This window comes from Mesoplodon mirus (genome assembly GCF_964341445.2).
Source record: "Mesoplodon mirus genome assembly, chromosome: 3".
NCBI lineage: Eukaryota > Metazoa > Chordata > Mammalia > Artiodactyla > Ziphiidae > Mesoplodon > Mesoplodon mirus.
In genome coordinates, this window is record NC_138978.1 from 120,309,800 (window position 1) to 120,327,532 (window position 17,733).

The 17,733-nt window shown below is 56.3% G+C and overlaps 2 protein-coding genes across 2 annotated transcripts in view; both read right to left on the reverse strand.

Moving 5' to 3' along the window:
- On the reverse strand, positions 1-7,110 carry PAQR6 (progestin and adipoQ receptor family member 6). The gene is made up of 8 exons (XM_082615973.1): positions 7,005-7,110; positions 2,746-2,821; positions 2,156-2,283; positions 1,818-2,023; positions 1,567-1,693; positions 1,079-1,175; positions 722-872; positions 1-387 (listed from the first exon to the last, which is right to left on the reverse strand). Exons 2-8 carry the CDS (start codon positions 2,794-2,796, stop codon positions 113-115), a joined length of 1,035 nt encoding a protein of 344 aa, XP_082472099.1. The 5' UTR covers positions 2,797-2,821; positions 7,005-7,110; the 3' UTR covers positions 1-112.
- The window catches only part of SMG5 (SMG5 nonsense mediated mRNA decay factor), a 27,874-nt gene continuing 15,512 nt past the window's right edge, over positions 5,372-17,733 (reverse strand). Inside the window, exons 13-22 of the mRNA XM_082615965.1 lie at positions 16,227-16,402; positions 14,997-15,072; positions 14,115-14,290; positions 12,939-13,097; positions 9,559-9,618; positions 8,998-9,157; positions 8,487-8,577; positions 7,576-7,650; positions 7,005-7,143; positions 5,372-6,824 (exon numbers count right to left, since the gene is read on the reverse strand). Coding sequence (XP_082472091.1) covers positions 6,741-6,824; positions 7,005-7,143; positions 7,576-7,650; positions 8,487-8,577; positions 8,998-9,157; positions 9,559-9,618; positions 12,939-13,097; positions 14,115-14,290; positions 14,997-15,072; positions 16,227-16,402 — 1,196 coding nt within the window. The 3' untranslated portion in view covers positions 5,372-6,740. The remainder of the gene's footprint in view (positions 6,825-7,004; positions 7,144-7,575; positions 7,651-8,486; positions 8,578-8,997; positions 9,158-9,558; positions 9,619-12,938; positions 13,098-14,114; positions 14,291-14,996; positions 15,073-16,226; positions 16,403-17,733) is intronic.

Sequence of the window (17,733 nt, forward strand, 5' to 3'; positions counted from 1 at the left end):
TCCAGGCTCAGAAGTGCCCCCATCTTATCAGGCCTGGGTCTGGGCTCCTCCCCAGCATGGGGGGCGGGGTCTGGCCTCTGCTTCCCTCCAGGGCAGGCTCAGAGCTGGGGCCTCACTGTAGTTTGGCCTTTGTATTCCCCTCCAGCGGGCCACCCTGTAGCAGGGGGCACGTACTGGGAGCCCGAAATAGGGAAGCTGTGAAAGCAGCAATGATGAGCAGGTTCCCGGCCACCGCCAAGCCCAGTGTGGCCACTGTGCCCGCCAGGCCCAGCGGCGGTTCCTGCATGGCCAGCCAGGCTCGGCGAGATCCCATATCAGCCAGCACCGCCTCCAGCTGGAAGTGCGTGCCCAGCACTGCACAGATGTGGAATAGCTGGTGGCTGTGGCCTGTGGGGAGGATGGGCGGGTGAGGGCACATACCCCATCCCCAGGGCTGCCCCAACTCATCCTGTGACCCATGGTGAGCACCACATCCTCTGGGCCTGCTACTCCCCTAAAACTGGGAATAAGAAACCCAACTCCCAGAGTTATTGGCAAGAGTGAGTGAGCTGCTGTGCACAGAGCCCCTGGCCTACAGGCTGCTGGTTTTGTTATCTGAGGACTGGGGCTGGGCCTGGACCCTGAGGACCCTGCCAGGAATACTCTCCTTTACTCAGTTCACTCTGTGCTCTGGGGAGCTGTCTCCCCATCCCCTCCTGGGCCAGGCCAGGTCTGCTCTCACCGATGTAATCAAAGCGTCCTGGTGCCAGCCGCTCAGGCAGGTGGGAGGCAAAGAGGAAGCCAGTGAGCAACGCGCAGAAGAGGTGGTAGCCGTGGCTGGTGCTCAGTGCCTCCTGCCCACAGCTGTGGCCCCTGCCCCAGCACAGTCCGAGCTGGCAAAGGAAAAGCAGGGCTGATGGGGAGGGGCTTTGGGGGTGGACATGATGTGTCTGGGATCTGGTGAGGATGAGGAGGGGGAGGGCACAGCTGGACTGGGTGCTGGGCTAGGAGGGTGGGCGGCAGGGCTGAGTCAGGGATCGAGGGGGCAGGGCTGGGAGTGGGCATTGTGAGGGTCAGGACAGGAAAGCAGGAGCCTTACCCGATAGAAAAGCGGGAGGTTGTCGAACAGAAAGGGATAGGTGAAGGCGGCCGTGCGGAGGATCTTACTGAGCGCAGGGCTTTCTAGCTCGGGGAACCTGGGAGGCGGGAGTGAAAGGCTGGTCACCATCCTTACGCTGGGGTGGAGGTCAGAGGAGGGCAGGGGACCTTTGGCCAAGATGGAATGTCAGTGTAGCTTAGTGGCTGTGAAAGCCCTTAGGCCACATGACTCCTCTGTAAGTGACAACAGCTGTTAGCCGGGGATAGACACCTGCCTCTTAGGTGGCTGTGAGAGAGAGACAGCGCAGGGATGGTGGTGTTGCACAGGGTCTGGGCACAGTAAGTCCTCAATAAACGGTCCCATTGTTACCAGTGTTGTTCAAGAGCAGTGAAACGCAGGCACAACCCAGCGGTCCTGGGTGTCCAAGTGTTTGTGGGTGCCCTGTCCTGTCCCTCCGCCTTCCCCTTCACCACTGGCCGAGAACCCACCGGGAGTAGCAGGAGAGGCCGGTGCACAGGAAAGAATTGAGTGCGGCGGCGGGCACAAATAGCTGGTGCAGGCGGCTGTGCAGCCAGGAGGCCGGCATGGAGTAGGCGGCATAGGGGAAGGCGCAGCCTGGCGGGGGGCGGGGGAGGGGAGCTGAGGCCCCGCCCCGGAGACCCCCGCGCCACACCCCCGCCCCGCCCCGGAACGCCCCCGCCCCCCTGCCCACCGCCCCCGCCTCCGCCGTGGGGCTCACCCAGGCTGTAGAGGCTGAGCGCGCCGTAGTCCAGGAAGTAGCAGATGTGACGCGCGCGGGGTGACATGGAGCTGAAGGTGTGCGCGCAGCACGACGCAAACGGGTAGAGGCAGGCGGGCAGCAGGAAGACGAGAAGCGGCCAGTGGTAGGGCTCCGACCGGAAGCCCTGGCCTCCCGCCAGCGCCAGGAGGCGCCACAGGAAGTACCTGCATCAGGCACGTGCTCAGGCCACCGGACCCCCAGCGACTCCCAGTGCAGCCCGCGGGCCCGGACGGTCCCGGTCCGCCTGAGTACCCCCTTGAGCTCGAGGCCCAAGCCTGGGACAGAGCCTCCCTCACCAGGTGGGCAGGAAGTGAGTCCAGATGTTGACGGTCTCGTTGGTCATCTGGAAGGAGCTGAGGACACAGTCCAAGGCCGAGCTGGTGGGGCGGCGGTAGCCAGACATGATACCATCTTCCCAGAACACCTGGGGTTGTGGGGGGCAGGGAGAGGAGAGGAGTCACTGTGTCCCACCCTTTCTCTCCAAGGGACTCCACTGTGTCCCACCCTTTCTCTGGAAGCAGGGTGGAAGGGAATGGGCTGGAGATCACAATGGCCCCAAAGTCAAACTAAATCCAACCCCATCTCACCACAGGTTCCAGTACCCAGAGAAACCCAGTTTCTCACTCAGGTGAGAAACAGAAGAGGCAGAGTAAGGGGACAAGATAGGATGGACACAGCGTGCTCTGAGGAAGCCGACTCTGGATAAAGGAGTGTTCTGGGCTCTAGGGAGCAGGTCACAAGCCTGTTCCTTAGAGAGCAGAAGAGTCCCACACTGAAATGGCAGGAATAAGAGCTAGCCTAGAGCAGGGACTTCTGCACTTGCAAAAAGAGAAGAAACTTTGCCCCGGCCAGTCCCCTGAGAAGAAGGAGTTGGTGAATCCCTCACCCTGGGGACCTGGTGGACGCGAAGGAGTTGGGGCAGCTTGAGACTGAGCATGGTGGCCCGGCACCTCCACGTTGACCTAGAGACAAAGGGCAGGGGGGGAATTAGGTATCTGCCCCCATCCACAGGTCCCTTTTCGCCCAGGTCCAGGCTGGACCTGGTCACTGAGTCCCAGGGTAGGCTGTGTACACAGGCATGCATGCGGGTGGTAGCTGGCCACCATGCTGCTTCCTTTAGGCCAGGGGAGGCTGGCCCAGCTTCCCCAGTGGTCATAACCCCAACCCCTCCCCAGCCTAGCCTGGGGGCTATTTAGTTCCCCCATTGAGAGGGGCTGGTCAGCCTCAACTCAGCAAGGAGTGGAGGGTCCTCCTCAGCCAGAAGGCTGCCTCAGTAACCCTGGACCCTGGAGCCAGGTCCCCAACCCCCAGTTTTTGTCTCAGAAGAACCCTGACTTATGGAGGACAGCACACAGAGAGCCTAAGCTCACACCGCCACCGCCATTGCCAGCACCAGAAAGCCCCTTGGCTCACAGTGCCTGGGCTGAGCACAGAAAACTTAGGGGGCTCAGGGAGAATTCTTGGAGAGGCCAGATGCCTACCGGTGGGACAAGGAATTCGGGGGATGCCTGGCTCTTCTCTGAAGACTACACTTGTGCCCCGGGGGGCATTTGGGGTCCCTGCCCCACCTGAGCCCCGGCCCCTCAGCCTCAGACCTGTGTGCTGCTTCCGGGTGGCCGCAGCTTTGCTGCTCACTCCCCCCGCCCCCCGCCCCCGCCTCTCAGGCCGCCTCTCCCAGGCACATTCCTTGGCACAAGTGGATGGGCTGGGCCACGGGGGCGGGAGGAGGGAGAACAGGACACTCCTCCCGCCTCTCCAGGCCAAAACTTTCCAGCCCCGCCCCGCGCCTCTTCCTGTCATCGCTTTGCCTACTGTGTGTGTGCATGTTTGCTTCGCACACACTCCGGGCCCTCACACCGCCAGCCTGAACCCTAAGCCTCTGTTCCTGTCTTTCAACATTTTGGGGGCCCTCTGCCCTTGAGCTGGGTGCTGGGGACCCTGCTAGGCACAAGGCCAACCTGGTCCCTAGTCCCTGCACCCTAGCTGAGATTTGACAGATGACCCCGGGAATTCCCTGGCGGTCCAGTGGTTAGGACTCTGTGCTTTCACTGCCGAAGGCCTGGGTTTGATCCCGGGTGGGGGAGCTAAGATCCCACTACCACAAGCCTCGGGGCGCAGCCAAAAAAAAAAAAAGAAACTAAGATAGATGACCTCTCCCGGAAGTGGGATGGGAGTATACTGACCTATCCTGAGTGCGGCCCAGCTGCCTGGGGGAGGGGTGGACCAGGACGATGCTGGCGTCTAGCTCCCCTCAGGGTCCCTTCCCTCAGCACTGGGGTTCAGAGGTCTCTGAAGTAGAGTTTGTGCTGTAGCCATGGAAATGGGGGAGGGGCCGGCCGGAGCCAGCGAGTGGCCTCTAGCTCCCCAGAATGGGCCTCGTGGTCCCAGGTGAGCTTCCTTACCCAGAGTTTGATGGGCGCTCCTAAGCTGGTGGGTCGGCAGGCCCCGGGCTCCACGGGTGGAGTCCCTGGCTCTTGCCAGCCGGGCCAATGGGAGGGAGAAGAGAGTGGCGGGCAGGCGGGCCAGGCCTGGGCGGGGAGTGGGAGACAAAGGGGAGCCAGAGAACAATCCCAGCCTTGTCCAGCCTCCAAGGAGCAGTGCGGGGTGGCCCAGCCCCATTAGCAGGCAGCTCACTCTGGGCTCCAGCGCACAGCCAGCCCCTCCAGCTTGACCCCACCCCACCGAGAGCAGACTGGCCGGAAGAGGCCAAGGCCCTAGCCAGGATGCAGCCAGGGTGGTGCAGAGCGCCCCCCTCAGACCAGGCTGCCCCACAGCTCCAGGGTTCCAGGCTCTCCCAGGAGCTGAGTGGCTCTGCCTCAAGCTGGGCAGAGGAACCCAAACCCTGAGCTTGAATTCTCCAAAACCTCTCCTCACTGTGCTTCGGTGCCTCTCAGTGCCTGGTGCTGGGCAGAATCCAGAGCAAATGCATTTGGTGAATACGTTGGTTCAACCTCGAGGGGTTCACCAAGCTTCTCCACTCCCCAGACACACTTGAGGTATCAGTCCTTGCGGAGGGATGGGGTTGAAGACTCAGAGGCTGGTTTCAAGGTTCACCCTCACCTCTCCTTTGAGACAGTTTCTCCCTGATTCAGAGGGCCCAGCTGAAAACCACAAACCACCCCCAGGGAGCAATGTAGCCTTCAAAATAGTTGACCCTTGAACATAGGTTTGAACTGCGTTTATATGCAGCTTTCTTTCACTAAATTGGAACTGCAGATACAGAGGGCGGACTATAAAATCAAGTGCAGATTTTTGCTTGCATAGGGGTCAGCGCCCTAAAACCGCATATTGTTCAGGATCACCTGTATATTGTTTTCACCTATCACCCTTGTGAAGGCAGCAGCTCAGTTCAATGAACTTCACATCAAAACCATCTCTGGAGTTTGTGCTCCAACTGCTGGTTTCTTGCTTCAACTGGGCCACCTCAAAGAAACCTTTCCAAACTGCCATTTCAGCATGTAATCTCCAATGTCCCAATAAAATTGTACAGAAAGGCACCAGGAGACAAGGAGTGGGCTTCTGGGGGTCTTTATTAAGTGATGCTTTAGTCTTAGTCTCTGCCAGGGACTGGAAGTGGGGGTGATCCCACTCCCCCCAGGTTGTCCCAGACTTGCTGTCTTAGAGGAAGGAGGCAGGAAGCCTGTTCTCCTCCGAGAACAGTCTGGGAAGCTAGGCTAGCGCTGGGGTGGGGAACAGCAGAGCTGAGATCCCCAACCCTCAACCCCCAGCCCGAGCTGTATGTGCAGCCTGAGGAGGAGGGGCCGAGGCAACCCTGGCCAAAGCCTCCCACACTCAGCCCCCCTCTTGCTGCTCCACTCACTGCCCTGAGCTATTCACGATCTCTGCTCTCACATTCACCTCAACACTCCAGAAGCTAGCCCCATGCTCAGCTCCTCCAGGCCTTTAGTCCCGGGGAAGGACAAAAGTAGGGAAGCCCATCAGGGCAGAGGGTCCCTGGCCGAGCAGCTTCAAGGGGCCTCTCCTTTCTGCTGTCCAGCCGAACACAGGCCCCTCCCTAGATAGTAGGGGGGGGTTGTAGCCTCAAACTTCACCCCCCTCTCCTCTTACTGGCATCCCACTCTGTCCCAGCACAGCAGCCCAGAGCACAAAGCGCAGTGACCATGGGGCTGGTGGGCACAGAAGCCCTCATTGGCATACAGGCCAGACTGCCTGCAGCCGTCGTGGGCCTGCTCCCTGCCCTGGAAGCTGGACGAAGGGAGACAGAAAGCAGACGCGGGGCACGGGGTGTGCAGCCCCTGCAGCAGGCGGAGGGGCTCTAACCCCTGCCCTGCTGTTGGTGCAGGCAGCTCCAGGCCCCTCTTCCTCAAGAGCCCCCAGGGCTCCAGAGCTGCCCAGCCCCTGCAAAGGGAGATGAGAGGGGGATGGGTGATCCTCGAGGACAGGAAGGGTCTGCAGAGAACCACCCAGACACCTGGTGTTACCCAACTCTACCCCCAGGCCCAGAGGGCCCAAACTCCTGGCACCAACCACCCTGCGTCTTGGGTGAGGAAGAAGGGCCCCTCTGCTGTCCCTTCCCCTCAGAGGTCCAGGAACCACTCCAACGAAACGCAGACACCCGTGCCTGCCACCTGCCCCTGGGGAAAGCAGGGGGGCTGAGGCAGGAAGGCTGGCTAGGGGCCCACAGGCCTCTCCTGCTCCAAGCACTTTCCTTGCTTTCCTGACGTCGTCTTGGCAACAGGGGGACCCCGCCCTCCCAGCTGGCTCCTGGGCCCTCCCTGCAGCCTGTGTGCAGCTGGGCTTCCTTCCTGTGTGCGTGCGTGAGTCTGCGTGTGGTGGGGTGACTACAGGTGGTGGTCCTGGCTGCCAGGGAGGGCAGGAGAGATCTGGAGTCAGCCCCGCTGCAGGGCCTGGGGGTCGGTCTCAACCAATCTCCTTCCACTGCTTGTAGAAGTCCAGAACATTCTTGATGTCCACACTGGCATGAGCAGCGGCCTGCAAGGCTGCCTGTAGAATTGGGGGGAGGACAAATGGAGGAGGGCCTGACCTCCCAAACTCTGGGACAAGTCGTTGAGGGGCTGGGGAAGGGGTGATGGAAGAGGAAAAGGGCAGCTGTCTGTCTGAGGGAGTCGACTCCAGTACCTCGTCCCCATTCCACACTCTGCCAAACATCACCCCGTGACCCACCTGCATAGGGCCTGAGAGCGTGCTGGGGTTGTCCAGCGGAAGGCCTGTGATGATGGTCACCATGCCGCTCGGGTCCTCCTCACCTGCCCCCTGGGCCAGAGTCAGCTGTTTGCAGCTGTCCAGGATTTTATAGAGCGTCCTGGTGGAAGCAGGGGGAAGGCGGGCCAAGCCCCAGCATTAGCACAGCCTGAACACCAGATCTCCAGGGCACAGGGGAAGCTGGGGGTGAGGGGGGCACCAGGAGAGAGCAAGAGAAACCAGGCAGCCCAGAGGAGTGGGTCCTGGAAGCTGGCCCTGGAGGACACGCTACAGGGACTGGGCAAAGGTTCAATGAGTAAGGAAGCTGAGCCCAAGGATCTCAGGGCCATGGGGGCTCAGATGCTGGAGCAACTTCTCACTCCATCTAAGGTGAGACCTGCAGGAGGCCTCTGGCAGAATGAGCCTGGCCCCACGCTGGTCCTGCTGCCTGTTACAGGATTCTCCGGCCCCGTCCCTCTGTCCTGGGGAGTGCTCACAGAGGAGCAAGGCAGGCGGCCTATCTGAGGTTCTAGGGGTGGGGCTGAAATTTTACCAAGCATCTGCATCCTGCCTCTTCAGCTTATGCCGCTCAAAGCTCTTCCCCACCTCTTTCTGGCAGCGAATGTACCTGCAAAGGAGACGAGAGAGTGAAGGTTGGGGGCAGGGGAGAGGGAGGGCACCTCATACAAAGCAGGCCATTGTGGCGCAGGGGACCCAGTTTAATGGAGAGGGGGCACGTCTCCCCCATCACAGGTCTGTTTGGAGTCATTTTGAAGTGGCTTCCTAGCTGCTGAGCCCAGCTTGCTTTTCCTCCTGATAACATCAATTCTTTGGTTCCTCCCTGGGGAGGAGCTGGGAGGGGAGAAGCAGCAGATGCTTTTCAAGTCAGTGCTTCTGGAGACAAGGTCCGAACAAGCAGGCTTTGTGCAGCTTTCTGACCAGGCAAGGGCAGATGCAGAGGAGGGGTGGGCCAGCCAGCAGAGAGCAGGGAGCTTTCTCCCTTTTCCCTACACCCAGTGTCTAGTCCTTTTCTGGCCCCAAAGGCCAGAAGGAAGGGCCTGTGCTGGGCTGAGCACCTATAACACTGCCATCTGTCCCCCCAACCCCATGGGAAGCCCCTGGGCAGCCCCGATGAAGGCACTCCCACCTTGGTCAACCTGATCACCTAAAGCAGGAGAACCTCCTGCAAAGGAGTCCACAGCTTGGAGGTGGGGGCTTGTTCCCCTCTCCCCGGTCACAGTGATCTCATGTTTGCCCCAGAGGTAGATGGACAGCAGGTCACTGTTTCCCAACAGGGCTCCTGGCTCCTCCAATCGCTGTCTATTTCAGCACCTAAGACCCTGACTTCTAATTATGTCTTCGGCCTCCCTCCCCAGGCAGTGAGCCAACTGTGAGCAGGGGCGTGTCTTACACGAGGAACACACGTATTTGTTGTCTGGGCTCAGCAGCCAGGCCTGCACTCACCTGTTCCCTTTTTTAAACTCTGCCTCCAGGTATCGGATCCCATCCCGGGCCCCGGGGTGTTCCTTCTTCAGCAAATCCAGGCCATCAATCACTGGCGGGCAAGATAGGGGTGGGGGAACGACAGAACAGATGAGCTCAGGCTGTCGTGACATGGGGCTCTGCAGAAGCATCTGCACTCACTCCAGGACACACTGCAGGAAAAGGGACCGTAGCTCCTACAGGAATCCTGAAGTTCTTTCAAAGACTCACTTTCTGCCAACAATGTATTTGGCAACTTACCAACTGCTTTCACTTAGATTTTCTCATCTGTTTCTCCCAACCATCTTGTGAGTCAGGGTTTAACAGGGATTGTCATGCCCATTTCGCAGATGAAATGACTGAAGTTCAGAGAGGTGGCAGGACTTGACCAAGGCCACTGTGTGTAAACTGGGCCCCAAGTAAGGGTCTCTCAATCCCAAGCCAGATTCTCTTTTAGCCACACTCTCTGCTCCCACCTCTCCAATACACTTACCTGTCCTTGGGATGATGACAATGAAGCGGCCACTGGTGGCCAGCTGGCGGATGACAGGGAGGTGGTGGCAAAGGGCTTGGGTGTCGGGGACGAGGTAGGGAGACATTGCTGACTGGGCCTTGGGCTGCTGCAGGCTCCCTTCCAGCTGAGAGACCTCGAGCTGTTGAGAGAAGGCAGAGTGGGTGCAGCTGCGTGCAGCCTGGGCAGGGGAAGAATGGTACTCAAGGTGGCTCCTATGGGGCTCCTCCTGCTGCCAATGGGAACAAGGGACCCCTTCGACGAATGGCCTCATAGGAAAAGTAGACAGAAACAAGGGTTAAAGGAAAGAGGAAGAGAAAGAGAAGGAAAAGAGACAGAAGTGAAAGCAGAAGGGAGCACGGAAGCTCAGTGACAAGTCAGCAGTTGGAAGGCAGTCTAGGAGGCTGGGAGGGTAGCCAGGGCAAGGTGGAGAGCCGCAGCGGGCAGAACAGGGGCTGAAGCTGAAGGGCTGAGGACGTGCCAGGGGGCTTTAGGCAATAACCAGATCAAGAGCAGAAGGAGCGCGGGGCCCCAACTTCTTACCTGAAGTCGTAGCTGGGCCATGTCTCTCATTAGCCTGTTCCGCCGAGCTTCCTCTTGTGCCTACAAGGGGAAAATACCAGGTGCTAAGCTTGGGACAAGAAGCTGGGGGAATGAATATGCCTTTCTCCAGTGATCAAGAAGACCAAAAGGGATTCCTGGAGTCTGAAATAGGTACGGCCTCATATAAAGTCAGCTCTCTATCACTCCTGCTAAGTGAGGGGAAGGGAGGTGTGGGAGAAAAAATATCCCTCGTGTAATCTGAACACATTCTATTAGCAGCCCACAGAAGCTCACGCCTCCTGGGGAGAGAGGGAGGGGATGGCACCTGTCTGTGTCTCAGGGTTGCTCCTCTCAATCTGTCCTCCCTCCCAGGGAATATCATCCATGCACCCCTTCGCTTTCTATCATCATCCACTTGCCAACTTCTTCCAAAAGCTGCAGCTTCAGCCCAGACCTGACCACACCTGAGTTCCAGACGTACATACCCAAATGCCTACTTGACAGCCCAACCTGCTTCTCAGAACCTGCTTCTCATCCTCTAGTGTTCCCCAGCTTGCTAAGTAAACCACCATCTGCCAAGTCAGAAAGCTAGCTGACTTTGACTTTTCCCTCTCTTTCAGCCCCAGAAGTTACCAGCCTCCCAGTTCTGTCAACTGTACCTCCTAAAAAATCATTCACATCCCTCTGCATCCCTCCATCTTCAATGTGCAACCCTGGTCTAAGCCAGTACCTCCCACCTTGACTATTATATAACCATCTTCTTTTTGGTTTCTGCCTCCAGCCCAATTCATTTTCTCTGCCTGCAACCAAGGCAATCTTTCAAAAACCATCTGCTATCCACCATGACCCTGACTAAAAGTCCTGTGATGGTTTTCCTTTGTCTTCTAGATGAAGTCCAAATTCCTTAGTACGGTCTAAAGATGGGGACTTATTCTAAAAGACATGGGGAGCCACTGAAGGCTCTTTGACGAGCAAACTGGCACCATCAGAGTGATGCTCTAAAATATTAATCTGGAATGTATAATCTCATCCTAATCATAAGAAGACACCAGACAAAGCCAAGTGAGGGACATTCTACAAAACAACTAAGGAACAATACTCCTTAGAACTGTCAAGATTATAAAAAACAAGGAAAGGGACTTCCCTGGTGACGCGGTGGTTAAGACTCTGGGCTCCCAATGCACAGGGCATGGGTTCGATCCCTGGTCAGGGAACTAGATCCCACACGCATGCCACAACTAAGGAGCTCGCCTGACTCAACTAAGACCCGGCGCAACCAAATAAATAAATAAATATTTTTTTAAAAAAGACATGGAAAGGCTGAGGAGACATTAAAACAATCAAATGTAATGTGAGATTCTGGAAAAGAAAATAGACATTTACAGGAAAACTAGTGAAATCTGAATAAAGTCTATAGTTAACAGGATTGTACCAATCCTAACTTCTTAGTTTTTGTTTTTTGGTTTTTTGCAGTACGCGGGCCTCTCACTGTTGTGGCCTCTCCCATTGCAGAGCACAGGCTCCGGATGCGCAGGCTCAGCGGCCATGGCTCACGGGCCCAGACACTCCACAGCATGTGGGATCTTCCCGGACCAGGGCATGAACCCGTGTCCCCTGCATCAGCAGGTGGACTCTCAACCACTGCGCCACCAGGGAAGCCCCTAACTTCTTAGTTTTGATAATTATACTATGGTTATGAAGTGTCCACCACTTACCCGCAGAGTGTCCCCTTCAAGAAACTCTGGTAGAGAAAGCAAAAAAGGGAGGCAGAAGACCAGACCCATCGGGAAAGAGGGGTCCCTAAACCAGGCAGACACTAGAGCCCAGAGAGTAGGAGCAGCGCCCTGCCTGGCTTGCAGAGAAGCTAAGCTCCCACAGCAGCTTAGAACAAGGACAAGAGCCTGGTCTTTCCAATTCCAGAGCCCTGGCTCTGCCACTGATACCTCCTCCTTTGTCATTCTGTGCTTCCTCGTCTATAAAATGAGGCTGCAAGTGCCCACCTCACAGGGCTGTTACAGGGTTAAATGAGATGTCACATGCAAAGCAGCTCTGCACGTGGAAAACTCTCGATAAATGATGGGAGATGGCAGTATGACAAGGACCACGCTGCTGCTGCCAGGGGATAAACCCCTTGGGGTGGAAACATGACTCAGGCAGAGCAGGAGGCAGTCCCAGCAGGCAGTGTGGCCTGGGTCCACCGTGGCCTGTGGTGTCTAGCACCACACCAGAGGGGTTTTCAAGTATTCCGTGCCCCCAGGAGGAGTCTTCGGGAGCTTTAGGCCAGAGGAAATGCCTGCAAACACTCTAACATTTTTTGAAGCTGTGTGACTTCCCCATAATTATTTTTGTAACCCCCTGTGTTTTCCCCTATGCAACAGCAATGAAAGCCTTAACACAAAAGGTTAGTTTTTAACAAAACGTGCTTGCTTTTAAGGCAGCGAGGGGGGTTTCTGGGGAGACTGTGCCCCTTCCCATCCGCAGGAAGGGGGTGCTCAGAGGTCGGGGAGCCTGGGGCTGGGGAAAGGAAGAACATGGGGGAGGAGACTGGCTTGAGATGAAGAAGAACCCCTGGGCTTGCCAAGACACGTGGGCCGTGCTTCCCGCGCCAGACACCACCCCCCCAAATGTACTGGTGCCACTTAGCTTGGGGAGGACAACACGCCCAGGGTTGTGCAGGCCCCACTAAAGAACCCAGTGTTGCTCACAAAGTACTAGCCTCACAAGAGAAAGGCCTGTCTTGTTTGCTCCTGTAACCCTCATGCCTAGGATACTGACGGGTCTGGCACAGAGCAGATTCTCAGTAAATATTTGTGGAATGAATGACTGACTGGAAAAGAGGTAACATAGGCCACCTCCTACTCTTTGAGGCTTCTGTGGGATGGGAGGGTTCCTGCATGGTGTCTGGTGCCAGGATCCCTCCATTCCGCAGTCTTCAACCCTTGAAAAGGGAAGGGAAAGAGCATTTTGCTGAGCACACATACTCCACAGCACACACTCCATGATGCAAAGTGCAAAGTGCCTGCCATTCACTATCATTCCACAGTCACAGCAACCCCATAAAGCTGATTCAACTATTCGTGTGTAAACGATGAGGAAACAGAATTAGCAAGGTTAACTGACTTGCTCAATTCAGACTAGGAGGTGACAGAGATGGCCCTCAGTCCCCAGTCAGTCTACATACAGGCCCGGTGCCAGGCTGCCCCTGCTCAAAGCAACTCTCACTCCCTATCAGCCCTCAGTTCCCTCCCCAGGCTCAGTCTCCCCGGCCCCAATGACCAGGTTCTTCAGTCGAGGGCCACCAGTGTGTCTGAGCCTCTGACCCTGGGTTTCTCAGTGAGCCCATGGGAACGGAGCAGACAGGGAGGGGAGGCCTGACTCACCATGCGGAACTGGGCCTGGGCCTGCTGCAGCAGGCTCTCCTGCTCAGACTGGGAGATGCTGACGAAGATGCCGACCTCTGGGTTGAACTGCAGGATGCTGCCTTGAAGGCGGGCAACGAAGTGCCCAAAGCTGCGGATGCAGCAGATGCGCACGACCGTCTGTGAGGAGACATGGGAGGCGGCCCGGCTGAGTAGGGCCCTCCAGGCCCGCTGGCCCCCGCTCCTCCCCTCCGCTGTCCCTGCCAGCCCAGCCAACTCAGCAATACGGGTTCCCTCGTAAGGCCTGTGGTCTATGGGGTGGAAAAGAGGAGTGCCGAGGCCCAGGGCCTCTAGCTAATGGAAAAGGAGTGGGCAAGTAGGGCGAGGAGACTCCCAGAAGGACTAGAGAAGCAGGACTCAGGGCTGAGAAGAAAGAGACATGGGCACGGGCTGAGAGTGACGAGACCTGGGTGCTTATGCCATCTTTCTCTGGGTCTCAGATTCTAACATGTAAAATGAAAGGACAAACTAGATCACCATTTCCAACTTATGTTTTTGGTCAGTAAAACCCTTCTTTCCCCATCAAACAAAAATCTTATTTAGAATGCTAAAATATAAAACAGCCTATCAAGCCAAGCTGGAGAAGGAGGAACCAACGCGGGGGTGGGGGTGGTGTGTGTGTGTGTGTGTGTGTGTGTGTTGGGGACAGAGGCTGGGACGCCTGTCCACTTGGCTTCCCTTTGTGCCCCAAGACGGCCCATGTGGTGACACAGATTCAAGGGTGAAAGTCACTGGACTAAATGGGTAGCACATTCCCTTCCAGCTCCAACTTTCTGACTGTTTGCTGGTCAGTTTAGAGGAGACTGGGCTCAGAAGAGAAAAGAGACCAACAGAGATTTCAAAGCCCTAATAATTTACTTGTTTTGTCCTCTCCAAAAGGTGGAGAAAGGGGAAGGAGGCTTGTTCTACAAAGGGAGACACTACCAACAGCAAACCTGTGGAAGGACATCCTGCCAAGAAGGAAAGGAAGTCCAAATGGTTCACCGAGTAAAAAAGGACTCACAGCTGCAGCTCCAGGGACATGCTCCCTGTCTGGATGGAAGGGGTGCCTGCCCGCCCCCTCCAGCCCTGAGCCCCTGCTTTGCTACTGAGTCTGATGAACAACAGAGCTTGTGGCGTGAGAAATGATATCCTCACCTCCTCTGAGGTGCTGAGCAAGAGCCGATCCGTGTCAAAGTCAAAGCGTCTGTGGGCAGCCCGGAGGGGAGGCAGGTTGCGAAGTGCCATGTCCTCTGGGAGCAGCAAGCTAGACGGGAGGTCAGGCAGCTCACAACCTTCAAGAAGATCCTGGACCTCAGGACACAGGACCAGGCCTGGGGAGAAAGAGGACACATGAGACCACCTGCCCTATGGGAGCCCCCAGTCAGAGGGACACAGTCCTTCCTCAGAGGCTGTGAGACAGGACACACTCCTCGGACACGAAGTGGGGAGAGATGGGGGGGAGGAAAGGAGAGATGGGTACACAGGGCCGTCAGGCAGAGCTTTAGGAGACCAGAGCTGGGAGGGTTAGAGGACCGCTCAGACTGGGACGGCCCCCTGACAGAGGGACAATTACACTAGGATGGATGTGAGAGGAGGAGCTCTGGAAGAAGGAATGGATTGCCCTTGGGTGAGTCCAGAGGTAGGAGAAGGTGATTTCCAGCTGGAAGGTGGCAGGAGGGGATGAACCAGACAGATGGGCTCTGATGGTCAAGGTCAATGCTCAATGAGGAAGGCATCGGTGCCACACCAGTGACTGGGGCTGGCTCACAGGCTCCCCTCACTCTGCTCTCGCCACTCCACTGCCTTCCTCAGGGAGCACACTCCCTGGTGGACCAGGCCACCTGCCCACAGTGGGGCAGTGTTGGGGCAGGAAACCAGAGAGGCCCAGACCACAATGACTGCTGTGTGTTAGGGAGGCTAGGCAGTGAATCCCATTAACCTCCTTACCCTAAGGGCCAGGTTACCAGGAAGGGGGAGGCGGGCTTTGTGGGGCCAGTGAGGGAGAGAGAGGGAGGACAGTGCCAGGGACTCACTCACCAGACTCTTGGAGTTCGCCAGCAGCTGGCAACAGATTAAGCAACACAGACAGGCGGTTCCACAGACTTTGAGAGCTCTTGAGGGAGAGAGAAGAGGAAGCCTTCAGCTGGGGCAGTGCTGGAGGCTGGCAGTGAACAAGAAAAGCACTATATCTGGGGGGCCTGGGACTATGGTCACAGGCCTAGAAGCGTTTGAGAGAAAAATTAACAAAAGAGGCCAAGGGAGGCTCACGGAGGACTTGGAAAACAGGGAGGAATGAAGAAGGGGACCATGAAGCCTCACTGAACTTCATCAACCGCTGAAGGCTTGAAACCACAGGAGAAACTCTCTGGATCTTGGTAGTGGAAAAAGCTAGAGCACTGGAGGAAGCTTCTCCCTGTCTAGCACAAACTTTTCCTTTCAGCCCTCCACGTGCCCACACTGGGCCACCTCTCTGGGGATATGACCTGCACCCCCATCTTCACCACACCGCCCTCGATGACTAACAATGACTAACTAGCTGTCATCAGGCACAAGCACATGCCCAAGGTTGTGCCTGGCCCTGACCTAAACTCCCTCATCTAGGGAAGAGGGCGACCTGCAGGGAAAAGGGTCTTCCACAGCAGGCAGGTGTGCTACTGGAATAAAGCAACACTGAAGAAAAGCCTCAGGGCACCGGAGGCTCAAGATTAAGACTCTGAACCTGAGAAAGGAAGGAAAAGGTCACAATCACGCCAGCCAGTCTCCATGGCAGCCCGCCTCTGACACCACTCGCTCCAGCTATAGGACTCTCTTTAAGCCGTTTCCCTGCTCACAACACCTGCACGTTGTCTGAATATCCTGTCACTTCCCAGTCTCATCTCTCTTGTCACTACTCAGTGCTCTCTCCTTTCTCTGGACTCTGGTGTTTACCTATCAAGGTTAGCCCTTGAACACATACTGTCATAGACATTACTCATAATGGCAGGCATTATGCCTGGCACTGGGGACACAAAGCAGAATAAGCAGTGCTCTCATTTTCCCAGTCCACAAAATTTGTACCCCAGCCCAGGCCACAGACTCTTTGAGGACAAAGGTCATGCCCAATCCTTGACCCGTAAAAAGCATAAGGAGCCAGCACAGAGCAGGTGCTTGACAATAACTTTTGTCTTGACCAGCCCACCTGAGGGGATTCCCACACCCCATCCTGGCTGGCGCCCTCCCCTAACACCTTGGGACCTGACAGAGAGCAGTGGGAGTGGAGTGACACACCTGCGCACACACAATGATGAGGTCGGGGTTAGTCCGTAGCCAGTCCAGGAAGACTTTCACAGCAGGAAGCAGGCCTTCGGCCATCAGGACTTGCAGCTTCTCCTGGATGCTGCGCTCATTCCGACAGGAGCGCCCACTAGACTCACTTCCCTCCGACTCAGAGCCCTCTTCAGAGGCTGGGGGTGGGTGACAGAGAACCAGGATGAGCGACTAGTAGGCACATGGCAACAGGCTTCAGCTCTGTGGGGGGAGCATGCCCCAACCTGCTTGGACTCTTCTGAAGAATTCTGATGTGAGAAGAGAGGAATCAGGCTCCTGCCTAACTTTTCTAGGCCCACTAACTGGTTGCTTTTAAGCCAAGAGCCTAGTGCCTTTTAAAATACGAGCTAAGGGGCTTCCCTGGTGGTGCAGTGGTTAAGAATCTGCCTGCCAATGCAGGGGACATGGGTTCGATCCCTCATCCGGGAAGATCCACATGCCGCGGAGCAACAAAGCCCATGCGCCACAACTACTGAGCCTGCACTCTAGAGCCCACGTGCCCCAACTACTGAAGCCCGCGTGCCCTAGAGCCCATGCTCTGCAGCAAGAGAAGCCACTGCAATAAGAAGCTCACGCAATACAACGAAAGAGTAGCCCCTGCTCGCTGCAACTAGAGAAAGCCCGTGCACAGCAATGAAGACCCAATGCAGCCATAAATAAATAAATAAATAAATAAAAATACGAGCTAATTTGTGAGGTCTACAGCTACTAACTCAACTGATATTTATGATGTGCCTATACTGTGCAGAAGGCAGGGCTGACAGTCAGAAGTGAGCTACAGGTGGGGAGAAAAGGGGTACAGAATTAAAAGAACTACTTCCAACTCCTAGCTCTTCAAGTCTGCAGGTTAGAACACTAGGTAGTTCACACTCCAACTCTGAGCATCAGCTTCCTCATTTCTTTTATTCATTCTAAGTCCCAACCATGTGCCAAGCACTGTGTTAGGTAATGAGGATACAGCGATAGACAAAACATGGACTGCCCTGCCCTCAAGAGGCTCATGGTATTGCAGGGGACGGACAGACAAGTCAACGGACAATGTCACTTGAGTGGGAAAAGGCTGGAAGTTGCCAAGGTGCAGAGTCTACAGGAGCCCACAAGAAGCCTACCCTTGGAGGAATCCCAGACCAACTGACTTTCAAGCTAAAATCTAGAGTGAGAATTAGCCAAGCAATAGGCTCGGGGCAAGGGAGGAAAAGTATGTTCCAGACCAAAGCAGCACTGTGCACAGAAGCTTGGAGGTAAAGAACAGAATTTAGAATAGGGATGATAACCCTTCCACCACGAGACTGCAGTGAAAATTAGATAAGACCCCCAAAAAATCCAACCTAGTGCTTGGCATAGAGTAGATGCCGCAAATGCTCACTGCTGCTGCTGAGCAGGTGCTCCCTTTGCACCTCAGGGGAAGACCCTCAGGAAACCAGTCTCATTCTAATCCACCTGCCCCGGTGGGTGCTGGTTTTTCTAG